Below are 27,192 nucleotides of genomic sequence, written 5' to 3'. Positions count from 1 at the left end.
GCCGATTATCCTACAGTAGGAGGATCTAAGGAAAAATCACCATATACTGTGTTAAACCTTGGGTTTAGCGCGTCTCCCTTTCCCCGTTGCTGTTATGGGGGGGATAGACCGGCGGCGGCGAGTATCTCTGGCTATTACGTTGAACTTCCTCGCGCTGATTCTAGCCGTGGTCGCGTTGACTACAAGCTACTGGTGCGAGGGGACACGGAAAGTGGCGAAACCTTTCTGTACGGGACCGGTCACCACCACGAGACAGTCGTTCTGTATCAGGTTCAACAGCTCGAACATTAATGACAGCAGACTGGTCCAGTACATCTGGGAGACCGGCGAGGACAAGTACCTCATGAGGAAGTTCCACACCGGGATCTGGTTTTCGTGCGAGGAGAACGTCAATATGACAGGTAAGAGAGATAAACTCCGGGAACAAAACTTTTTCGCGCACTGCGATGTGACGCAGCTGTACGCATGGAACTAGCCTGTCATTTTAATGGAAAGTTAGAATTGGGTTCTCAGAATTATAGACTATGCTAATTTTTTGTCTAGACCTATGAAATTGTTCTTGTCTTTTGAGTGAAATGTCCAATGATTTTCTGTGAGCTGCCAGCACATTCACACAATCATTAAAACGATCGTCTGTACTTAATTACGCACTTACGCAAAATTCATAAAAATGTGACTGTGGTTGTTTTTTCTCTGAGATTTTCACAACCATATAGGCGCATTTTACATACAAAAAAAATTAACAAAAACGTTTTTTTTTTAAACATACGAGAAACTATAAAAAGCATATTCATTTAGCTGTTTACTTTAAAGGGAAAATCTACAGTTCAAGCAATAACACATCTGAAACCCCGCCACTATTTTGTTAAACAACCGAGGGATGGGGCTGGAGAAATGTAACCGCTCTCAAAATCATAGACAGAGCTATGGATGCAAGGACTGACCATCCATATCAACATTCTAGGTCAATGTCCTGTAAATAGACTGTTCTCTCTGCTACCGCATGGCAAGCAGTACCAGAGCGCCGAGTCTAGGTTCAAAAGGCACATTAACAGCTTCTACCCCCAAGCTATAAGACTGCTGAACAATTAATCAAATAGCCACCCAGACTAATGACATTGACCATCCCTTTGTTTTTACACTGCTGCTACTTGCTGTTTGTTATTCCAACCTACAAGTACAAACTACCTTGACCAACCTGTACCCCGCACATTGACTCGGTAACGGTACTCCCTGTATATAGCCTCGTTATTGTTATGCCATTTTATTGTGTTACTTTTTATTTTTTACTTTAGTTCATTTATTAAATATTTTCTTAACAATTTCTTGAACTGCATTGTTGGTTAAGGGCTTGTAGGTAAGCATTTCACGGTACACCTGTTGTATTCGCCGCATGTGACAAATAACATTCGATTTGACTTGATGAGAAGCTGACTAGTAGAATCAGGTGTTTCAACAGGGATGGAGCTAAAGACTGCCCTGGGTTAGCCACCCCTTTACCCAGACATGCGCCTTAGAAATCTGATGATTGAGTTTTTGATTGTATTGTGTTTGATTGTGTGGCATATTCTATTTCAGGTGAAAACTGCAGAAGTTTCATTTATGTTGCGCCCTCACACGAAAGAGGTAGGTTTTGCATAATAACATGTTATTACACTTTTTAATCTGTGAATGGCTATGGGTGTTGTTTTATTATTTAAAGATTCCATTCATCTCTCATATTAAGAATTGCAAGTGCAGCTGGAAGGGTGCAAATTGAACCCAGTCACTTAATAATCCTGGAGTATGGTCTCATGCTGGGCTCAACTGAGATTGAATTATCCTTAGATGTATTTGGAAGTGTCAATTAAAAAGTGCAAACCTACAGTAGCAGAATTTAAGAGGATTAGAAATGCTGCGTTTTCCTGGGGAGCTACTGCACTGTAACAAATTGTTGTACATTCACAGCAGCACTTTTACAGTAACTCTATATTACAGTACAGGGCTGTAAAGGCCAATGCATTTTGGGGGCTCAATTACCATTCCTCTAAACTGCTGTAAAATTACAACAATTGCTGTACTTTTATAATACAATTTTATAGTAAATTACTGTATGATCTGTTTTGCTGTTTTTACAGCAGCATACTGCGAATTATGGTGCATTGTAGGAAAATGTTGTGGGCGGCGAAATAATCTCTGTCTCATTAACATATTTTGAGGCGAGCCATGTAAGCGGCTATATTTGTTGCAACCATTAGTGAAAATGCTGTACCCCACTGAATAAACTACAATTTCGTATTTATTTTTGAATTTATCTTGTAAATCTACAGTAATTTACTGTAATTCAGTAACACCCCACATAATACATTATCATACTGTATTTTTGCAGTCTAAAAACCTTCTTCTGTAAATCTAGAGTAATTTACTGTCTACTGTGCTGCCAGTAATTTACGGTAATTCAGTTCCACCCACAGGGCACAGTACCATACTGTACATTTGGAGTGGAAAAAAAACTTTTGTTGCTGCATGGTTTTGTTGTGGCTCATTAACACATTTTGATGTGTTCCTTGTAAGAGGCTATACTTGTTGCTCTGTTAGTGAGAGTGCTATACCAATTTAAGTGATATGTGGTAGTAGTGCCTTAATTAACAATAAACTGCATATCAGAATTAGATCATAGTGGCAGCAAGTCTCAAACCTTAAATAATGGCTGAGCGTTTAGCCATGTGCTTTTGATCTGTTTTGCCTTGTAGTCACTGTCAGTTTAGAAGAGTTTCTTACATGTCATCAACAGCCAAAATCATATTTTTCATGAAATTGCATGATATTTGAAGTAAACTTGATTAAATTATGAAAAATGACTGTTGCTTCTACATTAATAAAGTTTGATCATAAAGTTACTGGTCCCCTCCCCCATGACAAACACTTGGATTAATTATTAATGGGACAAGGTGACTGTCATTTTAATACACCAATGGTAACATAATATATTCTCTTACCTAATTGAAATAAGTACTGCCTTGTAACCAACATCAGAGAAGGCGTGTTTGCAGAGGGGCGTGGTTTAGACAACTAGATCATTCAAATCACTGACACAGTTGTCAAGTAAGTACATCTGTCAGTGGTGCTGTAAAGCACATCACAAAATACATGCCAAATGGGAGATATCTATATATACATACACACACAGTGCTTTTGGAAAGTATTCCAACCCCTTGACTTTTTCCACATTTTGTTACATTACAGGCTTATTCTAAAATTGATTAAATTGTTTTTTTCCCTCTTCAATCTACACACAATACCCCATAATGACAAAGCAAAAACAGATTTCTAGAAATGTTTGCTAATTTATAAAAAATGTAAAATTAAATATTACATTTACATAAGTATTCAGACCCTTTACTCAGTACTTTGTTGAAGCACCTTTGGCAGTGATTACAGCCTCGAGTCTTCTTGGGTATGACGCTACAAGCTTGGCAACCTGTATTTGGGGAGTTTCTACCATTCTTCTCTGCAGATCCTATCAAGCTCTGTCAGGTTGGATGGGGAGCATTGCTGCACAGCTATTTTCAGGTCTGTCCAGAGATGTTCGATCAGGTTTAAATCAGGTTTAAGTCCGGGCTCTGGCTAGGCCAATCAAGGACATTCAAAGACTTGTCCCGAAGCCACGCCTGCTTTGTCTTGGCTGTGTGCTTAGGATTGTTGTCCTGTTGGAAGGTGAACCTTCGCCCCAGTCTAAGGTCCTGAGCTCTCTGGAGCAGATTTTCATCAACGATCTCTCTGTACTTTTCTCCGTTCATTTTTGCCTCGATCCTGACTAGTCTCCGTCTGTGCCGCAGAAAAACATCCCCACAGCATGATTCTGCCACCACAATGCTTCATCGTAAGGATGGTGCCAGGTTTCCTCCAGTCACTTGGCATTCAAGAGTCCAATCTGAGTTTCATCAGACCAAAGAATCTTGTTTCTCATTAATTAGGTGCTTTTTGGCAAACTCTAAGCGGCAGTGCTGGAAAGAGTACTCAATTGTCATACTTGAGTAAAAGTAAAGATACCTTAATAGAAAATGACTCAAGTAAAAGTGAAAGTCACCCAGTAAAATTCTACTTGAGTAAAAGTCTAAAAGTATTTGGTTTTAAATACTTAAGTAGTGAAATTAAATGTAATTGCTCAAGTGTACTGAAATATCAAAAGTAAAAGAATAAATAATTTCAAATTCCTTAAATTAAGCAAGCCGTACGGCACAATATTCTTTTCTTTTTTATTGACGGATAGCCAGGGGCACACTCCAACACTCAGACATAATTTACAAACAAAGCATTTGTGATTAATGAGTCTGCCACATCAGAGGCAGTAGGGATGACCAGGGATGTTCTCTGTTTAGTGAGTCCTCCAGATCAGAGGCAGTAGGGATGACCAGGGATGTTCTCTGTTTAGTGAGTCCTCCAGATCAGAGGCAGTAGGGATGACCAGGGATGTTCTCTGTTTAGTGAGTCCTCCAGATCAGAGGCAGTAGGGATGACCAGGGATGTTCTCTGTTTAGTGAGTCCGCCAGATCAGAGGCAGTAGGGATGACCAGGGATGTTCTCTGTTTAGTGAGTCCTCCAGATCAGAGGCAGTAGGGATGACCAGGGATGTTCTCTGTTTAGTGAGTCCTCCAGATCAGAGGCAGTAGGGATGACCAGGGATGTTCTCTGTTTAGTGAGTCCTCCAGATCAGAGGCAGTAGGGATGACCAGGGATGTTCTCTGTTTAGTGAGTCCGCCAGATCAGAGGCAGTAGGGATGACCAGGGATGTTCTCTGTTTTGTGAGTCCTCCAGATCAGAGGCAGTAGGGATGACCAGGGATGTTCTCTGTTTAGTGAGTCCTCCAGATCAGAGGCAGTAGGGATGACCAGGGATGTTCTCTGTTTAGTGAGTCCTCCAGATCAGAGGCAGTAGGGATGACCAGGGATGTTCTCTGTTTAGTGAGTCCTCCAGATCAGAGGCAGTAGGGATGACCAGGGATGTTCTCTTGATAAGTGTGCGAACTGGACCATTTTCCTGTCAAAATGTAACAAGTCATTTTGGGTGTCAGGGACAATGTATGGAGTAAAAAGTAAATTTTCTTTAGGAATGTAGTGAAGTAAAAGTAAAAGTTGTCAAAAATATAAATAGTAAAGTAGAGTTGAGTGCAGGTACCCCAAAAAACAACTTAAGTAAAGTAGTACTTTAAAGTATGTTTACTTAAGTAACACCACTGCCAAGTGGTCTGTCATGTGCCTTTTACTGAGGAGTGGCTTCCATCTGGCCACTCCACCATAAGGCCTGATTGGTTGAATGCTGCAGAGATGGTTGTCCTTCTGGAAGGTTCTCCCATCTCCATAGAGAAACTCTAGAGCTCTGTCAGAGTGACCATCGGGTTCTTAGTTACCTCCCTGACCAAGGCCCTTCTCCCCTGATTGCTCAGTTTGGCCGGGCGGTCAGCTCGAGGAAGAGTCTTGGGGGTTCCAAACTTCTTCCGTTTAGGAATTATGGAGGCCACTGTGTTCTTCGGGACCTTCAATGCTGTAGGAATGTTTTGGTACCCTTCCCCAGATCCGTGCCTGGGCACAATCCTGTCTCGGCGCTCTACGGACAATTCCTTCAACCTCATGGCTTGGTTTTTGCTCTGACATGCACTGTCAACTGTGGGACCTTATAGGCAGGTGTGTGCCTTTCCAAATCATATCCAATCAATTGAATTTACCACAGGTGGACTCCAATCAAGTTGTAGAAACATCTCAAGGATGATCAATGGAAACAGGATGCACCTGAGCTCAATTTCGAGTCTCATAGCAAAGGGTCTGATTAGTTATGTAAATAAGGTATTTCTGTTTCAAATTTGTAATACATTTGCAAACATTTGTAAAAACCTGTTTTTGCTTTGTCATTATGGGGTATTGTGTGTAGATTGCTGAGGATTTTTTTGTTATTTAATCCATTTTAAGGCTGTAACGTAACAAAATGTAGAAAAAGTCAAGGGGTCTGAATCCTTCCCGAATACACTGTATATATGTATATATATGTATATAATCTCATTGATGCAATGTCAATGTTGTTTGAGTTGCTTTGTTTATCACCAAATTAGCTTGAGATGATTTTACTGCAATATTGCTCACTGTATCCAAGTTGCTTAACATAGGCGTTTTCAAAGAGCTGTCAGTCAAGGTGAGCTCATGAATATTAGCTCCCCACCCACTCAGCCTGTCTTTTCAAACTTCCTGGTAGTTAGCCATGAGAGAAAAAATACTTTTTAGAATTACTGTTCAGGACCTTTCAATTGTTTAATGGTTGACTATTTACCCTTTAAGCACTCTACTATATCTGGTAGTGATATAAAATACAAATTATTAATTGGTATACTGTAATATAGAATTACTTAACTGTTAGCAATTGCTGCAGTTTTATTAAAATACTATTTATCAAAGTATTATATTGCTGTTTTGCTGAATATTTACTGCAGCATTCTGTAAATTATAGTGCATTGCGGTAAAATGTTTGGGGCGGGGGAAAGAATCGTTGGCTCATTAGCATCTTTGGAGGCTTGCCATGTAAGTGGCTATATTTGTTGCACCCGTTAGTGAGAATGCTGTACCAATTCAAGTGATATGTGATAATGCCCCTATAAAAATGTAATACATATAGGGGACAGATTAGAGTGATAATAATTCCTAAACTGTTTACGTTGAATATTAAGCCATGTATAAATACAGGGTATGTTGAAGACCTATCTATTGTGAACTACAGCAATGTTCCTAGTAACGGTTACAGAAACATTTTACTTGCTGTGACTGAGATACACTACATGGCCAAAAGTATGTGGACACGCCTTCAAATTAGTGGATTTGGCTATGTCAGCCACACCGGGTGTATAAAATCAAGCACACAGCCATGCATTCTCCATAGACAAACATTGACAGTAGAACGGCCTTACTGAAGAGCTCAGTGACGTTCAACGTGGCACTGTCATAGGATGCCACCTTTCCAACAAGTCAGTTCGTCAAATTTCTGCCCTGCTAGAGCTGCCCCTTTCAACTGTAAGTGCTGTTGTTGTGAAGTGGAAACATCTAGGAGCAACAACGGCTCAGTCACAAAGTGGTAGGCCACACAAGCTCACAGAACAGGACCACCAATTGCTGAAGCACGTAGCGCATAAAAATCGTCTGTCCTCGGTTGCAACACTCACCACCGAGTTCCAAACTGCCTCTAGAAGCACCGTGCATGTCTGTCAGACATCCCTCCTTCATCCTGACGAAGAGGATGAGAGGATGGTTAGATAGTGTGTCGCACTCTGCCCTTCATCAGTCAGACATCCCTCCTTCATCCTGACGAAGAGGATGAAAGGATGGATAGACAGTGTGTCGCACTCCGCCCTTCATCAGTCAGACATCCCTCCTTCATCCTGACGAAGAGGATGAGAGGATGGATAGACAGTGTGTTGCACTCTGCCCTTCATCAGTCAGACATCCCTCCTTCATCCTGACGAAGAGGATGAGAGGATGGTTAGATAGTGGGCCGCACTCCGCCCTTCATCAGTCAGACATCCCTCCTTCATCCTGACGAAGAGGATGAGAGGATGGTTAGATAGTGTGCCGCACTCCGCCCTTCATCAGTCAGACATCCCTCCTTCATCCTGACGAAGAGGATGAGAGGATGGTTAGATAGTGTGCCGCACTCCGCCCTTCATCAGTCAGACATCCCTCCTTCATCCTGACGAAGAGGATGAGAGGATGGTTAGATAGTGTGCCGCACTCCGCCCTTCATCAGTCAGACATCCCTCCTTCATCCTGACGAAGAGGATGAGAGGATGGATAGATAGTGTGCCGCACTCCGCCCTTCATCAGTCAGACATCCCCCCATCATCCCTCCTTTATTCGTTTTACCTCCTCTGTGTCGGCACATTCTTTCCGTGCCTAATTCACTTCAATACAAAATACTGTTCAACACGCAGACACACACACACACACACACACACACACACACTCACACATCCTCTCTGTGCCTAATTCGAGTCCAATGTCACTGTCTCAGTATCCAAAAGGGGCATTATTATGACACATTTCTAACTGAGTTTTGTTGGTTTTAATGTAATTGATCTCAGTTCTGATTTCATCCAATAAGTCCTTTCTCTGTGCTTTTGTGACGGGGATATGTTGGCTAGGAATCTTAAGTTATAGTAATAGCTAAAGGAATACTCTCAGGTAGACAAAAATAGTACAAAACTGCAAAAGAGGCACGTATGTGAGATTCATTTGAATAAATCACACACTACCTTCATCTTTTTAATATGCACCTTAATCCTGCCGTGTAATAAAAATGATCACCTTTGATTAATCATTGAAATCCCATTTAAGAGTTTGGTCAGAACAAGTAAAAAGGATTGTTCTATCGCTAAGAGATATGAATAGATTCAATTATTCATCTAGGCCTACTTTTAACTTTTAAATTCTAACTATTTTTGGCAGCACTTTTTCTACAGGTCTTATAGCACAGTAACTAACCGTGTTATAATCTATGTAATTGCACTGTAATTGTTTAGTAGTAACATGTAGGTATTATTGTCATGCCACGGGGTAAAACGTTACATTAAGTTGCCCCATGTTACTATGTAACTACACAGTAATAACTGTAGTAAAAACCCTAGTAACAACATCACTTATTACACAATTGCAACAAGGACTGTGTAACCACACATCCCACTTGCTGAAGGTTATTCCACATTTTCTTGTTTCCGCCATGTCACTACTGTTTTGTAATTACACGTTTGAAAGTCACCTGTTAATGACCATGTTAATAACGCCAGCCAAATTGTGACCTTCTTACATGTACCCAGGGTTGATACCATCGTGCCCTAACAGCCTAGGAGCTGGCAACAATAATTGTAACAAGGCAGATTGTTTTCTGTTTGGTCATTTCCATGTTCTAACCTGGCCCAAAGGGTATATTTAATCAAATGTTATGTAATGACAATGTTGTTAAAATGGATACACTTTTATTTATAATGTACACACTCCGGAGTAAACAACTCAATGTAATGTGAAATAATGTTTTAATTACTATGTAGTTACAATGTAACAACATTTTTGGAGAAACATGGTTAACCACGAGAAATGCGGAGACAGGAGAATATTAGGTACAGTATAACCCTTTTAGTTACATTGTACTTACAATATAACAATCTTTAACCGCATGTTATTACAATGTTGTTACAAATTATATACATGTATTTACAGTGTAATTTAATGTAAAATGAAAACTTGTTAATTGCTATGTAATTACAATGTAACAACCTTTGCAGTCAATAGACTTACTAGGAGCAATAAGGAGACAGGAGAAAATGTTCTGTTTGACTTTTCTTTAATAGGTTTAACAAAGATTAATATTCAAAGCATTCAAATTCATTTCCCTGTTTCAGACTCATAACAATAACTACTTTAGTGAGTAAAATGTACAAACACAGGGTCACTAAGCTAGCTAGTATTCCCCCGTGCATTCATTCACATATAACAACAGAAACATGCAATTATTTCAACAATTTTACTGAGTTACAGTTCATATAAGGAAATGATTCAATTGAAATATATTTATTAGACCCTAATCTATGGATTTCACATGACTGGGCAGGGGTACAGCCATGGTTGGGTATAGGCCTACCCACTGGGGAGACAGGCCCAGCCAATCAAAATTATTTTTTCCCCACAAAAGGGCTTTATTACAGACAGAAATACTCCTCAGTTTCATTAGCTGTCTGGGTGACTGATCTCAGAAAATCCCACAGGTGACGAAGCCGGATGTGGAGGTGTTGAGCTCGCGTGGTTACACGTGGTCTGCGGTTGTGAGGCCGGTTGTACATACTGCCAAATTCTCTAAAACGACGTTGGCGGTGGCTTATGGTAGAGAAATTAGCATTAAATTCTCTGGCAACAGCTCTGGTGGACATTCCTGCAGTCAGCATGCCAATTGCATGCATTGTGTTGTGTGACAAAACTACATTTTAGAGTGGCCTTTTATTGTCCCCAGCACAAGGTGCACCTGTGTAATGATCATGTTGTTTAATCAGCTTCTTGATATGCCACACCTGTCAGGTGGATGGATTACCTTGGCAAAGGGAGAAATGCTCACTAACAAGGATGTAAACAAATTTGTGCACAAAATTTGAGAAAAATAATAATTTTTTGCGGATGGAAAATTTCTGGGATCTTTACATGTTGCGTTTATATTTTTGTTCAGTAAAGGTAGCCTACCTGCACTGTATCTGCGAGCTGTTGGCTACAACGCATATGCCAAGACCAGAGTGGGCACATTTGCTATATAACACAACAGTTTTTGTGACAAAACCATCAGTTGTGTTGAAAATGCGATGGAAACCAATTAAACTTGTATTTTTCATTCGGGTACATGGGAATTTAACAGCAAAAGTTATTTTATATATGCTACGTCATCACACACAGCTTTCTGCAAATAGTCAGTTTAATGGAAACACATCTCTGTTGGAATAGGTTTCAGCAGTTGGATGTGTAATTACACAGTCCCTGTTCTAGACGTCTTTATGACTGATTCCGCTAAACCCTATTACCATGTAATAGCATAGTAATACTACTTTGCTACTATGGTTTTACTATGTTGTTACTGTGTTGTTACTATGTTGTTACCATGTTGTTACCATGTTGTTACTACGTTGTTACCACGTCGTTACCACGTCGTTACCACATTGTTACTATGTTGTTACTAAGTTGTTACTGTGTCGTTACTGTGTTGTTACTGTGTTGTTACTGCGTTGTTACTGCGTTGTTACTGTGTTATTACGATGTTACTGCGTTGTTACTGTGTTGTTACTACGTTGTTACTATGTTGGTACTGTGTTGTTACTACGTTGTTACTATGTTGTTACTGCCTTGTTACTACATTGTTACTACGTTGTTACTACATTGTTACTATGTTGTTACTATGTTGTTACTATGTTTTTACCGTGTTGTTACATTGTTGTTACTACATTGTTACTACATTGTTACTGTGTTGTTATTGCGTTGTTACTGTGTTGTTAATATGTTGTTACTGAGTTGTTACTATGTTGTTACTACATTGTTACCTTGTTGTTACTATGGTGCTACTACGTTGTTACTACATTGTTACGACGTTGTTACCTTTTTGTTACTACGTTGTTACTACGTTGTTACCTTTTTGTTACTTTGTTGTTACTGCGTTGTTACTGTGTTGTTATTGCGTTGTTACTGTGTTGTTACTATGTTGTTACTGTGTTGTTACTACATTGTTACCTTGTTGTTACCTTGTTGTTACTACGTTGTTACGACGCTGTTACTGTGTTGCTATTGCGTTGCTACCTTGTTGTTACCTTGTTGTTACTACATTGTTACTGTGTTGTTACTATGTTGTTACCTTGTTGTTACTACATTGTTACTGTGTTTTTACTGTGTTGTTACTGTGTTGTTACTACGTTGTTACTACGTTGTTACTGTGTTGTTACTGCATTGTTACTATGTTGTTACTACGTTGTTACTACGTTACTGTGTTGTTACTATGTTGTTACTGTGTTGTTACTATGTTGTTACTGTGTTGTTACTGTGTTGTTACTACGTTGTTACTGTGTTGTTACTGTGTTGTTACTGTGTTGTTACTATGTTATTATTACGTCATTACTACGTTGTTACCTTGTTGTTACTATGTTGTTACTGTGTTGTTACTGTGTTGTTATTGCGTTGTTACTGTGTTGTTAATATTTTTTTACTGAGTTGTTACTACATTGTTAATATGTTGTTACTGTGTTGTTACTACGTTGTTACCTTGTTGTTACTATAGTGCTACTACGTTGTTACTTCATTGTTACTATATTGTTACTGTGTTGTTACTACGATGTTACTACGTTGTTACTGTGTTGTTACCACGTTGTTACTGTGTTGTTACTGGGTTACTGATTTGTTACTATGTTATTACTACGGTGTTAACGTGTTGTTACTATGGTGCTACTACGTTGTTACTACATTGTTACTACATTGTTACTGTGTTGTTACTATGTTGTTACTACATTGTTACTGTGTTGTTACTATGTTGGTACTGTGTTGTTATTACGTTGTTACTGTGTTGTTACTGTGTTGTTACTACGTTGTTACTATGTTGTTACTACGTTGTTACCTTGTTGTTACTATGGTGCTACTACGTTGTTACTACATTGTTACTACATTGTTACTGTGTTGTTACTGTGTTGTTACTACGTTGTTACTATGTTGTTACTACATTGTTACTATGTTGTTACTGCGTTGTTACCTTGTGTTACTATGGTGCTACTACGTTGTTACTACGTTGTTACTACATTGTTACTGTGTTGTTACTACGTTGTTACTGTGTTGTAACTACGTTGTTACTGTGTTGTTACTGTGTTACTGATTTGTTACTATGTTGCTACTACGTTGTTACCTTGTTGTTACTATGGTGCTACTACGTTGTTACTATGTTGTTACTACATTGTTACTGTGTTGTTACTACATTGGTACTGTGTTGTTACTACGTTGTTACTGTGTTACTGATTTGTTACTATGTTGTTACTACGTTGTTACTTTGTTGTTACTGTGTTGTTATTGCAATTTTACTGTGTTGTTACTATGTTGTTACTACATTGTTACCTTGTTGTTACCGTGTTGTTACTACATTGTTACGACGTTGTTACCACGTTGTTACCTTGTTGTTACTATGGTGTTACTACGTTGTTACTACATTGTTACTACATTGTTACTGTGTTGTTACTACGTTATTACCTTGTTGTTACTATGGTGCTACTACATTGTTACTATGTTGTTACTACATTGTTACTGTGTTACTACGTTGGTACTGTGTTGTTACTACGTTGTTACTGTGTTGTTACTGTGTTACTGATTTGTTACTATGTTGTTACTACATTGTTACTGTGTTGTTACTGTGTTGTTATTGCATTTTTACTGTGTTGTTACTATGTTGTTACTACATTGTTACCTTGTTGTTACCGTGTTGTTACTACATTGTTATTGCGTTGTTACCTTGTTGTTACCTTGTTCTTACCTTGTTGTTACAACATTGTTACTGTGTTGTTACTGTGTTGTTACTACGTTGTTACTACGTTGTTACTGTGTTGTTACTACGTTGTTACTGTGTTGTTACTACGTTGTTACTATGTTGTTACTACGTTGCTATTATATTGTTACGACGTTATTGTGTTGTTACTGTGTTGTTACTATGTTGTTACTGTGTTGTTACTATGTTGTTACTACGTTGTTACTACATTGTTACTACGTTGTTATATTGTTGTTACTACTTTGTTATTATATTGTTACGAAGTTACGACGTTGTTACTATGTTGTTACTACAGCTATTACTGTGTAGTTGCACAGTAATAGGGGGCAACTTAATGTCGTGTTACAAGCCGCGATCATATCAAGGACCATTCATCCCATCATCCATAACCCAGGCAGCAAGTGTAGGTCAAGTGGTGTGTCTGTCTGTCTCTTAGAGACAGATGAATCTTCACCGTTACAGTGGAGGTTAATGATATGGTGAATGGGTCACTGGTCCAACTCCCTTACCTAACCTCCCCCTTAATTTATGTGTCTTTCTATTCCCATCTCCCTCCCTCCCCCTCCCCCCCTCCCTCCCTCATTGCTCTCTTTTGCTCACCTCCCTCCCTCTCCTCTCTCTCCTCTCCCTCCCATTTGTCCCTCTTTTCCATCCCCTTGCTTCTCTCTCTCTCTCTCTCGCTCTTTTTCTCTCTCTCTTTCTCTCTCTCTCTCCCTCCCTCTCTCCTTCTGTAGGAGTGCTGTGGCTGTGTATCGTGGCAGAGTGTCTTTATATTCTCCTCCTGGCCACCGGAGGCATCCTCATGTCCATAGAGGCATGTCACTTAGGAAACGTCATCAACGGACTCAAACTCAACGCCTTCGCTGCCATGTTCACTGTCCTGTCAGGTAACAACACTTTACATGCGCTCTTTTGCGTGCCTCTTGCTATTGAGTCAGTCACTTTTCTCCTCTCCTCATTTTTCCTCTCAGGTAGAAAAGTGTTTAGTTTGTTTGTTTGTTGCTGATTTGGACTACAGAAACCCTGCAGATCAACACGATCTTCACACTGGCAGCTTTAGGCAGCTTTACTCAGTGAGGGGCCCTAAAACAGGCACTTACTTATACCCATGGAACACTGCTCACTGCTGACTGTGGGTCTGCAGACTGGGCTGGACTTGAAATCTACTCTTCCATTTATACTATGAGGCATTGTCTTTTTCAGACAGCTTGTCTAGTTTTATCTGGATTAGTATTCATCTGGTCCTGTCATCTGAGTTCTTCTGCAGACACAATACTTCAGTGTTCTGTTGGCTACGTGATGGTCTATATGTTGTGTTGGCTACGTGATGGTATAGGTGTTCTGTTGGCTACGTGATGGTCTAGGTGTTCTGTTGGCTACGTGATGGTCTAGGTGTTCTGTTGGCTAAGTGATGGTCTAGGTGTTCTGTTGGCTATGTGATGGTCTAGGTGTTCTGTTGGCTACGTGATGGTCTATATGTTCTGTTGGCTAAGTGATGGTCTAGGTGTTCTGTTGGCTATGTGATGGTCTAGGTGTTCTGTTGGCTACGTGATGGTCTATATGTACTGTTGGCTACGTGATGGTCTATATGTTTTGTTGGCTGCGTGATGGTCTATATGTTCTGTTGGCTACGTGATGGTCTATATGTTTTGTTGGCTACGTAATGGTCTATATGTTCTGTTGGCTAAGTGATGGTCTAGGTGTTCTGTTGGCTAAGTGATGGTCTAGGTGTTCTGTTGGCTAAGTGATGGTCTAGGTGTTCTGTTTGCTAAGTGATGGTCTAGGTGTTCTGTTGGCTAAGGGATGGTCTAGGTGTTCTGTTGGTTACTGTCACGGTTGTCGTCGGTGAAAGAGGACCAAAACGCAGCAGGTACGTGTATGCTCATTTTGATGATTTATTAACTTCAAAAAATGAATACAAAAATAACAAACACGAGAAACGAACGAACGAACGACAACAAACAGTCTGGCAAAGCCTAAGCTCAACACAGAACAATCACCCACAAATAACAACCACAAACACACCCTAATATATGGGACTCTCAATCAAAGGCAGATAGACAACACCTGCCTTCAACTGAGAGTCCCAACCCAGTCTGGCCACTCTGGCAGTTCAGCGCAGTCTGGCCACTCCGGCAGTTCAGCGCAGTCTGGCCACTCCGGCAGTTCAGGGCAGTCTGGCCACTCCGGCAGTTCAGCGCAGTCTGGCCACTCCGGCAGTTCAGCGCAGTCTGGCCACTCCGGCGACTGTTGACTGGCGGGCAGCTCCGACGACTGTTGACTGGCGGGCAGCTCCGACGACTGTTGACTGGCGGGCAGCTCCGACGACTGTTGACTGGCGGGAAGCTCCGACGACTGTTGACTGGCGGGAAGCTCCGACGACTGTTGACTGGCGGGCAGCTCCGACGACTGTTGACTGGCGGGCAGCTCCGACGACTGTTGACTGGCGGGCAGCTCCGACGACTGTTGACTGGCGGGAAGCTCCGACGACTGTTGACTGGCGGGAAGCTCCGACGACTGTTGACTGGCGAGGCTGGGTTTACGCACTTGCAGGCTAGTGCGGGGAGCGGGAACAGGACGAGTCGGACTGGGTTGACGCACTTCCGGGTCCGCACGAGAGACAGGAGCTGGAAACCCAGGGCTATGGAGGCGCACAGCCGGTCTAGATCTTACCTCCTGCACAACCCGCCTTGGCTGGATGGAACTAGTAGCCCTGCTCGTACAGGGCAGACTGGGCTGTGCAGGGGCCTGATGGTAGCCGTGCGTAGAGCGGGAGTTGGGTAGCCTGGTCCTTGGAGGCGTACCGGCGACCAGATGCGCTGCGCAGGCATCCTCCTACCAGGCTGGATGCCCGCTCTAGCACGGCACCTGCGAGGGGCTGGAATAACTCGCACCGGACTGTGCGTGCGTATGGGTGAGATAGTGCGCTTCTCAGCGAAACATAGCGCTCTCCACCCCATACGCTCCTCCATATAACCACGGGTAGCTGGCTTCAGGCTCTTCCTTCGCCTAGCCAAACTACCCGTGTGCCCCCCCAAAAAAAATTATTGGGGGTGCCTCTCGTGCTTCTCCCTCAGCGCGTCTCTGGCCTCGTACCACCGCCTCTCTGCCTTGGCTGCCTCAATTTCCCACTGCGGGCGGCGATACTCCCCAGCCTGGTGCCAAGGTCCGGCCCCGTCCAGAACTTCCTCCCAAGTCCACTTCTCCCGCCAGTCCAACTCGAACGCCGTCTGCTCCTTCCTCTGCTGCTTGGTCCTTGAGTGGTGGGTGATTCTGTCACGGTTGTCGTCGGTGAAAGAGGACCAAAACGCAGCAGGTACGTGTATGCTCATTTTGATGATTTATTAACTTCAAAAAATGAATACAAAAATAACAAACACGAGAAACGAACGAACGAACGAACGAACGAACGAACGACAACAAACAGTCTGGCAAAGCCTAAGCTCAACACAGAACAATCACCCACAAATAACAACCACAAACACACCCTAATATATGGGACTCTCAATCAAAGGCAGATAGACAACACCTGCCTTCAACTGAGAGTCCCAACCCCAATCAACACAACATAGAAACACACTCACCAGACTAGACATAGAAATACATAAACATAGACTATAAACCAAAACCCCGGAAATACTAAATCAAACACCCTTTAACCAAACACACCACCCTGAACCACATAAAACAAATACCCTCTGTCACGTCCTGACCAAACTACAATACTAATTAACCCTTATACTGGCCAGGACGTGACAGTTACGTGTTACCGCTAATTTCCTTCAATTCTACACATTCTGCCATAGGGTGGAGAGACCTTTTTGCAGTTTTTAATATGATATCTGAGTGAGAGTGACTAACAAAATCAATGTCTGCCCCCCGATCGGTAATTCAACCAGGATTACTACAAGTTCGGCTAGACTAATTTATCAATCTAAAACATGTTAGCTGACTTGTTTTAATTGAGTGACTGTGAGTAAATAAAACTGAGAAAAACTGTTGATCCACAAACAAATTTCTAAATTTGCACCTTGTCTATTCTATTATTCTAACTCTCAACAGTAAATTGATACCCCGACTGAGTTCCTAAATATATATATATATATATATATATATATATATATATATATATATATATATATATATATATATATATATATATATAAAAAAATTGAAATGGTCTGGAATCGCCACTGGTAAAAGGGTTTTCCTTTGTGACTGTTTTTATTGTGTTAATCTAGGTTATAGAGAAGCTTAAACAGTTTATGTAGCTCAGCATCTTGTTGTAATGGTTTCTACAGGAATGCTAGAGGCCAGAGACCAGAGAAACCCTTATTAAACTAATTGATTGTGGGGTGTATGGAGAGAGGGAGGCAGAGAGAGAGAGGGAATGTAGAGAGACAAAAAGGGTGAGAGGGGAGAGAGAGGGGAATATGAAGGGAGAGAGATGGTGGTATGAAGGGAGAGAGGGGGGGTATGGAGGGAGAGGAGAGAGAGATGGAGGCATGAAGTGAGAGAGGGGGGGTATAGAGAGAGAGAGAGAGAGAGAGAGAGAGAGAGAGAGAGAGAGAGAAAATAGAATTTCACTATCTCAGGTCTTTGTTTTAGCACAAACAGCCCATATGGGTGATTAATTTCATGCTTTACCATTACCAAGAAGAGAACAGCTTCAGCTTTGGTCACACACCAGTCTGGGAAATAAGCCTGGCTAAGTTTTAGAGAGGAAAGATAAGGTGTTGTGCAAGTAGAGGTGCCGCCTGAAGGAAGTTCTGAATGTAATTGACGGGGTAGGCACAATGTCTCTTCTCTATGGTTAATGCTGTACCTTCTCTTTGTATTCCTTACCTTAGTCTTACTGTAACGTCATAGGGGGCTTCACCTGGCTCTCCATACACATACAGGCAGATAGAAACTATAGGGGAGCAGAATTATCTCATGTCTAAAATCCAAAATGCTTGATGCGGAATGAACTCCAGTCAAACACTGCCACTGAAAAGCATATTATTAAATATGTAGGAAATGTATCATGACCAACCGGCTCGATTCGGTCTTATCTGGATAAAAGTAGAGACTCGGGGCTAGACAATGGTATGTCATACACTAAAGTTTAGGAACAATGGGAAAGTAATTCTGCTTTGAAAGCTGATAAACTTGTAACCTCACTTTTGAGAAAGCTCTTCTTTGTCTACACCCATTCAGCATCGTTCACACCCTCGTAGGCCTTAGCCCCACCCATCTCTTTAAGGATTCACATGTACTAAACAACCAAAGATTTCAAGACTAAAGGCTGGTTTATACTACGGGTGTGTTCGTACATTTTATGTGGAGTGCCAGAGTGTGCTCAGAGTGTGCTCTCGGCGGTCGTAAACTGAGAGCGTTGTCAGATTTTCCATTCGTAAATTCAGAGCATTTCGCTCTTGGAGCGTTCAGAGGACGCTCTGGCCGAGGAGTAGGGTTGTTCCAAATGTTTTAACCTAACAACAGGAGTCAAGCACCCAGGCTAACAGGCTAATGTTGGCTAGCTTGCTACTGTAGCTACTTCCAGACACAAATGAGAGAACACCTCATTTTACTCACCCTAGCAGAGCTGGTTAGGCAATTTACATGTTATCTAGAGTGTTGGTGACTGCAACTGTGCTGCTGGCAACAATTTAATTAAGCTGTTTTGTCAACGTTTACTAACACCGGCCATATTCAACGGGTGTTGAATGTTCGTAAATGTGTCAGTTACTCTGCGTTCTGGCACACTCAGACGAGTGCTTTGAAATCAGAGTAGATAGCCAGAGCGGATTTACCATCTACGTCTATCGACAGTTGTCGCAGTGACATCATGAACATTCTATTGAAATGGTTACCTGCATAGTAGCTAGCTAAACAATGAACCATAATCCCAACTCATGACATTACTACCCTGCATGAATCTGCAGGTAGCTAACCAACCAGGTTCAATGTTAGCCAGCTAACAGTAGGTAATGACTAGCAATACAAATGGCTCTCTGAGATAATAATAATATTACTACACAGATCATACACGTAACGTTAGTTAGCTAGCTAACAGTACACTTTAACTTGAAATGAAAATGACTTTCTGACAAAATAAGAAACGTAATATCTGAAAATGTAACTAGCTACAAAAAAAAAGCACTTTGATAAAATAAACAAAAAAAGTTTACGTTCAAATGGCTCTCCTATGACGCGCGAAATACTCCTAGTTTCCTGAAACGAGTTACGTATGACCAACATCAGCAGAATTCCATTGCTGACTCTGTCAAGGAAAGCTAGGTACACCATACAAGGCTCTTCATGCTAAGTGTGTGGATTTGGACTGAAGCTCCAGTAGTTTGTAAAGAGGATGTCTGACATGATTGATTAACAACATATGTAGAAATATGCTGAGAATTAACTTGAGAGTGAATGGGAGGAGGGGGATGTTGAGAGCTAACACATTCTTTGCTGCTATCAGCTCCGCTCTTGTGCATTAAAGAGTCCAACACGTCCTTGACCGGAACCCAGCACCTTTCCTCCGGACCGTACCCCTCCCACTCCACGACATACTGAAGGCCCCTCGCTCGACGCCTCGAATTCAGTATGGAGCGAACGGAGTACGCCGGGGCCCCCTCGATATCCAGAGGGGGCGGAGGAACCTCCCGCACCTCAGACTCCTGGAGCGGGCCAGCCACCACCGGCCTGAGGAGAGACACATGGAACGAGGGATTAATACGGTAATCGGGGGGAGCTGTAACCTATAACAAACTTCGTTCACTCTCCTCAGGACTTTAAATGGCCCCACAAACCGCGGACCCAGCTTCCGGCAGGTCAGGCGGAGGGGCAGGTTTCGGGTCGAGAGCCAGACCCGGTCCCCTGGTGCAAACACCGGGGCCTCACTGTGGTGGCGGTCTGCGTTCTCTTTTTGGCGCAGCATGGCCCGCTGAAGGTGAACATGGACAGCTTCCCATGTCTCCTCCGCACGCCTAAACCAGTCATCCACAGCAGGAGCCTCAGTCTGACTCTGATGCCAAGGCGCCAGAACCGGCTGGTACCCCAGTACGCACTGAAAGAGAGGTTAGTGGAGGAGTGGCGAAGCGAGTTCTGTGCCATCTCGGCCCAGGTCACGAATGCCGCCCACTCCCCCGGCCGGTCCTGGCAATAGGACCGCAGAAACCTGCCCACATCCTGGTTTACTCTCTCCACCTGCCCATTACTCTCGGGGTGAAACCCTGAAGTAAGGCTGATCGAGACCCCCAGATGTCCCATGAACGCCTTCCAGACCCTAGACGTGAATTGGGGACCTCGATCAGACACTATATCCTCAGGCACCCTGTAGTGCTGGAAGACGTGCGTAAACAAGGCCTCCGCAGTCTGTAGGGCCGTAGGGAGACCGGGCAGAGGAAGGAGATGACAGGACTTCGAGGACCGATCCACAACGACCAGGATCGCGGTGTTACCCTGTGAGGGGGGAGATCAGTTAGAAAATCAGGTGAGACCAAGGCCGTTGGAGTTGAAACCAGGTGTGTGGGAAGACAAGACAAAACAAATGGAAAATGAAAGGTGGCTAGAAGACCGGTGACGTCAACCGCCGAACGTCGCCCGAACAAGGAGAGGGACCGACTTCAGAGGAAGTCGTGACATGTACCCTACTTTACTCTAATGTACTCTACTGAACTAAACTGTACTGTACTGAACTAAACTGAGCTGCACTCTACTGAATTAAACTGTACTGAAGTGTACTCTACTGAATTAAACTATACCGTACTCTAATCTACTCTACTGAATAAAACTCTACTGTCCTGTACCATACCATACCGTGCTGTACTGTACTGTACTCTACTGTGATGTTAAAACTTCTGAAACAAACTACAGGACGGTAGCTCTCAAGGAGAGCCCTGGCCTAGACATTTATGATTAGTTCAGATTTGGATCTCTTCCGAACAAATCTGTACTTGTTTTTTGAGACGGAGCTCTATAGAATAATACCCAGCATGCGTTGCAAGTGTTTGTTTTTCCAAAGGTATTTTCGACATCTGGAAAATACTTATTTTCACCTTTCATTCAGCACCTAAAATGCACCTGATTTCAATGTCTGGAAAAGACATTTAAATAAACTCAGCAAAAAAAGAAGCGTCCCTTTTTCAGGACCGTGTCTTTCAAAGATAATTCATAAAAATCTAAGTAACTTCACTGATCTTCATTGTAAAGGGTTTAATCTTGGGGAAAGGCGTGCCGCTAGCGGGACACCTCGACAACATCCGGTGAAATTGCAGGGCGCAAAATCCAACTACAGAATTATAAATATTCAACTTTCATAAAATCACAAGTGTAATACATCAAAACAAAGCTTAATTTCTTGTTAATCCAGCCGCAGTGTCAGATTTCAAAAAGGCTTTACGGCGAAAGCACACCATGCGATTATCTGAGGACAGCACCCCGCATACAAAACCATGTAAAACATATTTCAGGCAGGTGCGACACGAAAGTCAGAAATAGCGATATAATAAATGCCTTACCTTTGATGATCTTCTTCTGTACATCACAAATGGTCATTTTGTTCGATAATGTCCTTCTTTATAGCCATAGAAACTCAGTTTAGCTGGCGCGCTTCAGTCAATAATCCACCCAGTTTCCCTCCATCAAAATGCATACAAAATGAATCCCAAACGTTACTAATAAACTTATCCAAACGAGTCAAACAACTTTTATAATCAAACCTTAGGTACCCTAATACGTAAATAAACGATCAAATTTAAGACGGAGAATCGTTATTGTCTTTACCGGACAAAAATACCAAAGAACGCGCTCTCTTCCACGCGCTTGGAAACACTACAGCTAAAATGGGAGCCACCTAGAAAAACTACAATTTCTGGCTCATTTTTCCAAAAACCAGCCTGAAACTCTTTCTAAAGACTGTTGACATCTAGTGGAAGCCCTAGGAGCTGCAATCTGGGAGGACTTCGCCTTATAATAAAAGTGACAGCCATTGAAAATAGTGGTAGGTTATTTTTTGGGGGATGGTTTGTCCTCGGAGTTTCACCTGCCATATCAGTTCTGTTATACTCACAGACATTATTTTAACAGTTTTAGAAACTTTAGAACTTCTATCCAAATCGACCAATTATATGCATATCCTAGCTTCTGGGCCTGAGTAACAGGCAGTTTACTTTGGGCACTCTTTTCATCCGGACGTCAAAATACTGCCCCCATCCCAAACAAGTTAAACACTGTTTCCCATGATTGTTCAATGATCCATAAAAAAATTATGAACATGCACCTGTGGAACGATCGTTAAGACACTAACAGCTTACAGACGGTAGGCAATTAAGGTAAAAAAATTAGGACACTAATGAGGCCTTTCTACTAACTCTGAAAAACACCAAAAGAAAGATGCCCAGGGTCCCTGCTCATCTGTGTGAACGTGCCTTAGGCATGCTGCAAGGAGGCATGAGGACTGCAGATGTGGCCAGGGCAATAAATTGCAATGTTCGTGCTGTGAGACGCCTAAGATAGCACTACAGGGAGACAGGATGGAAAGCTGATCATCCTCGCAGTTGCAGACCACGTGTAACAACACCTGCACAGGATCGATACATCCGAACATCATACCTGGGGGACAGGTACAGGATGGCAACAACAACTGCCCGAGTTACACCAGGAACGCACAATCCCTCCATCAGTGCTCAGATTGTCCACAATAGGCTGAGAGAGGCTGGACTGAGGGCTTGTAGGCCTGTTGTAAGGCACGTCCTCACCAAACATCACTGGCAACAACGTCACCTATGGGCACAAGCCCACCATCGCTGGACCAGACAGGACTGGAAAAAAGTGCTCTTCACTGACGAGTTGCAGTTTTGTCTCACCAGGGGTGATGGTCGGATTCGCGTTTATCGTCGAAGGAATGAGCGTTACACCGAGGCCTGTACTCGGGAGCGGGATCGATTTGGAGGTGGATGGTCATGGTCAGGGGCGGTGTGTCACAGCATCATTGGACTGAGCTTGTTGTCATTGCAGGCAATCTCAACGCTGTGCATTACAGAGAAGACATCATCCTCCCTCATATGGTACCCTTCCTGCAGGCTTATCCTGACATGACCCTCCAGCATGACAATGCCACCAGCCATACTGCTCGTTCTGTGCGTGATTTCCTGCAAGACAGGAATGTCAGTGTTCTGCCATGGCCAGCGAAGAGCCCGGATCTCAATCCCATTGAGCAAGTCTGGGACCTGTTGGATCGGAGGGTGAGGGCTAGGGCCATTCCTTCCAGGAATGTCCGGGAACTTGCAGGTGCCTTGGTGGAAGAGTGGGGTAACATCTCACAGCAAGAACTGGCAAATCTGGTGCAGTCCATGAGGAGGAGATGCACTGCAGTACTTAATGCAGCTGTTGGCCACACCAGATACTGACTGTTACTTTTGATTTTGACCCCCCACCCTCCCTTTGTTTAGGGACACATTATTCAATTTCTGTTAGTCACATGTCTGTGGAACTTGTTTAGTTTATGTCTCAGTTGTTCAATCTTGTTATGTTCATACAAATATTTACACATGTTAAGTTTGCTGAAAATATATGCAGTTGACAGTGAGAGGACGTTTCTTTTTTTGCTGAGTTTATGTATTTTCAACTTCATGTTAATTACTGGGATGATTGTCAGAGAGGGGGGAGAATGAGAGAATTTGGCAGAGAGGGAGAGATTTGAGGTTTTGGCAGAGAGACGGAAAGAGTGCAGAAAAACAGCTGCAAGTTAGCCAATAGTCCAGTTGAGTGGTCATTCTGCCAGTCCCCTACGCTGACATAACTCTTCTTCTCAGTTTAGCTCAGTGCTGTTTTTCAGTGGTTTCCAGGTCTAGGAGAGCTGCTACGGAGGGAGCAGACTTTTGTTCCAGCCCAGCACTAACACAGATGATTCAACAAATCAACTCATCATCAAGAAGTTTAGGATTAAATGAGTGATTAGATTAAAGATTAGTGTAACTGAATGTGGGATGTAAGAAATGGCAGCACACACTGTGGTGCTCAAGGACTACAGTGGTTATCATGACATTATAGCTCAATACTGTCACCCTGTGGTGGAAAGTAGAACTCTCCCACTTGTCTATAATGCTCTTTTCTACAGCACTAGACTCGTTTAACTTCTCTTGACTTTCCAGGTCTGCTTGGCATGGTGGCCCACATGATGTTCACCACAGCCTTTCAGCTGACAGTCAGTCTGGGGCCAGAGGACTGGAAGCCTCAGTCATGGGACTACAGCTGGTCATACATGTAAGCACACACACACACACACACACACACACACACACACACACACACACACACACACACACACACACACACACACACACACACACACACACACACACACACACACACACACACACACACACACACACACACACACACACACACACACACACACACGGTCTTGTACAACTAAACTTGTGGGGATACAAAATTCACAAAACCTTAACCCTAACATTAACCCCAAAACCTAACCTTAACCCTAACCTTAATCTCAAAACCTAACCTTAACCCTAAACCTAACCCTAGCTCCTAACCCTAACCATAAACCTAATACTAGCTCCTAACCTTAAAAAATAACCCTAGCTTCTAGCTCCTAACCCTAAACACTAATTCTAACCTTAGCCCTAAACCCTAAACCCCCTAGAAACAGCATTTGACCTCGTGGGGACTAACAAAATGTCCTCAGTTGGTCAAATTTTTATTTGTTTACTATTCTTGTTGGGACTTCTGGTACCCACAAATATACAGTAGTTAAACATGTACACACACACACACACACACACACACACACACACACACACACACACACACACACACACACACACACACACACACACACACACACACACACACACACACACACACAGAGAGAGAGAGATTCTATGCTCTATACGCTGTATGGGGGGGGGGGGGGATTCCGTCACCTCAGATTGGAAGACCATACTTCTCATAGATATTTTTTTTTTCAGAATTTGTTACACATTTTCTTTATTCACTTTGTGTCTACCATTTCCTTCCTGCTTCTTCTCTAGCCTGGCGTGGAGCTCGTTCACAGCCTGCATGGCCTCCTCGGTCACCATCATTAATCGCTACACCAAGACCATTCTGGAGTTCAAACACAAGCGCAGGAACGTCCAGAAGAACCTGAAGATCAAGCAGAAGCTACTTGAGCTGGACTCTGGACCAGGGGTTGGGGTGGGACACGTCGGACATGGGGGTCATGTGGAGCAAGTGTGGGACATGTACATCAGCTCAGTGCCCAACACGGCAGAGGAACTGCTGGATCTCTCCAGTAATGGCAGGAAGCTGTCCAACGCATCAGTGTTCCTGGACCTGAACGATCTGCCAGATCCGATAAGAGAGGAGTACTTCTGAGAGAGGACTAGGGGACTGACCAAGGAACACACATACACATAAACAAATGCAAACACATATACACACACACACACACGCACAGTTCTTTCCAAACCAGGACAGTATCCCACCAGAGACAATATATTCCACCTTTTGTTTGGGGTACCTCCTGCACCCCCCCTCCGCTGCCGCTTGGCTCAGTGATGTGCTCTTACTGTTCAGGGTGCTCCTGTCCTGACAAAACTTCAATATGGGCTTCAGTCACTGTTTTCCTTTATTAAGTATCTAGTAACTATGTTTAAGGGTTTATTTGTTGCAGTATTATCTGTATGCATTGGTTTGCTGAAGCTGTGCTTTTGTGTGTCTGTGTGTGTGTATGTGTGTGAGCGTGAATTTTATGTGAAAACTCCTCATTTGCCTTTCTACTGAGGATATAACACTAAGAGAGACATATTTTTCCTACAGCATACCTCTGTGGAAACACTGTTGAGCTGATGCCACATTGAGACACAGCTTTGATATACTTCAATAGAATAACACAGAGACATTTCCTCTCTTCTGGAATGATTTCCGACATGCACCCAGTGTACTAACCAAATTGCATTAGCAACAGTGACTTCATGTTAGAGGAGATCCAACTCCAGGTTTCCCTGATGTTCCAAGCTGAAGTAGAGATGTGTAGAGGATGAGAGAGAGACAGACAGACAGACAGACAGACAGACAGACAGACAGACAGACAGACAGACAGACAGACAGACAGACAGACAGACAGACAGACAGACAGACAGACAGACAGACAGACAGACAGACAGACAATACAGTAATAAAGCATAGAAATGGACAAAGTAAATCATTTAATTTATTTTCAGGGGTTGCTGCAGCAACCTCAGCACCCTTATTTCCCATGGCTTTGGAAATGGAAAGGCAGAGAGGAGAGATGGATAGAGGAGGGATGGATAGAGGAGGGATAGATAGAGGAGAGATGGATAGAGGAGGGAGGGATAGAGGAGAGATGGATAGAGGAGAGATGGATAGAGGAGAGATGGATAGAGGAGGGATGGATAGAGGAGGGATAGATAGAGGAGAGATGGATAGAGGAGGGATGGATAGAGGAGGGATGGATAGAGGAGAGATGGATAGAGGAGAGATGGATAGAGGAGGGATGGATAGAGGAGGGATGGATAGAGGAGAGATGGATAGAGGAGAGATGGATAGAGGAGAGATGGATAGAGGAGGGATGGATAGAGGAGGGATGGATAGAGGAGAGATGGATAGAGGAGAGATGGATAGAGGAGGGATGGATAGAGGAGGGATGGATAGAGGAGGGATGGATAGAGGAGAGACGGATAGAGGAGGGATGGATAGAGGAGGGATGGATAGAGGAGAGATGGATAAAGGAGAGATGGATAGAGGAGAGATGGATAGAGGAGAGATGGATAGAGGAGGGATGAATAGAGGAGAGATGGATAGAGGAGAGATGGATAGAGAAGAGATGGATAGAGGAGGGATAGATAGAGGAGAGACAGATAGAGGAGGGATGGATAGAGGAGGGATGGATAGAGGAGCGATAGATAGAGGAGAGATGGATAGAGGAGGGATGGATAGAAGAGAGATGGATAGAGGAGAGATGAATAGAGGAGAGATGGATAGAGAAGAGACGGATAGAGGAGGGATGGATAGAGGAGAGATGGATAGAGAGATGGATAGAGGAGAGATGGATAGAGCAGAGACGGATAGAGGAGGGATGGACAGAGGAGAGATGGATAGAGG

At 42.9% G+C, this 27,192-nt stretch overlaps 1 protein-coding gene across 1 annotated transcript; it reads left to right on the top strand.

Moving 5' to 3' along the window:
* LOC115156108 (germ cell-specific gene 1-like protein) lies at window positions 1–26,394 on the top strand. The gene is made up of 5 exons (XM_029703418.1): window positions 1–401; window positions 1,579–1,626; window positions 13,794–13,946; window positions 24,198–24,309; window positions 25,101–26,394. The coding sequence occupies exons 1-5, from the start codon at window positions 95–97 to the stop codon at window positions 25,441–25,443; spliced, it is 963 nt and encodes a 320-aa protein (XP_029559278.1). The 5' UTR covers window positions 1–94; the 3' UTR covers window positions 25,444–26,394.
* The last annotated feature ends 798 nt before the right edge of the window (window positions 26,395–27,192 follow it).

This window comes from Salmo trutta, chromosome 2, assembly GCF_901001165.1.
Source record: "Salmo trutta chromosome 2, fSalTru1.1, whole genome shotgun sequence".
Lineage (NCBI taxonomy): Eukaryota > Metazoa > Chordata > Actinopteri > Salmoniformes > Salmonidae > Salmo > Salmo trutta.
The sequence above is the reverse complement of the archived record's forward strand: the minus strand, read 5'-3'. Positions and strand labels throughout refer to the sequence as shown.

Excerpts from the sequence above, each read along its gene's own strand:
- LOC115156108 (XM_029703418.1), top strand. The coding sequence starts at position 95 with ATGGGGGGGATAGACCGGCGGCGGCGAGTATCTCTGGCTATTACGTTG. Across the intron at positions 1,627-13,793 it reads TGCGCCCTCACACGAAAGAG|GAGTGCTGTGGCTGTGTATC; the intron begins GTAGGTTTTGCA and ends CTCCTTCTGTAG. Across the intron at positions 24,310-25,100 it reads GACTACAGCTGGTCATACAT|CCTGGCGTGGAGCTCGTTCA; the intron begins GTAAGCACACAC and ends CTTCTTCTCTAG.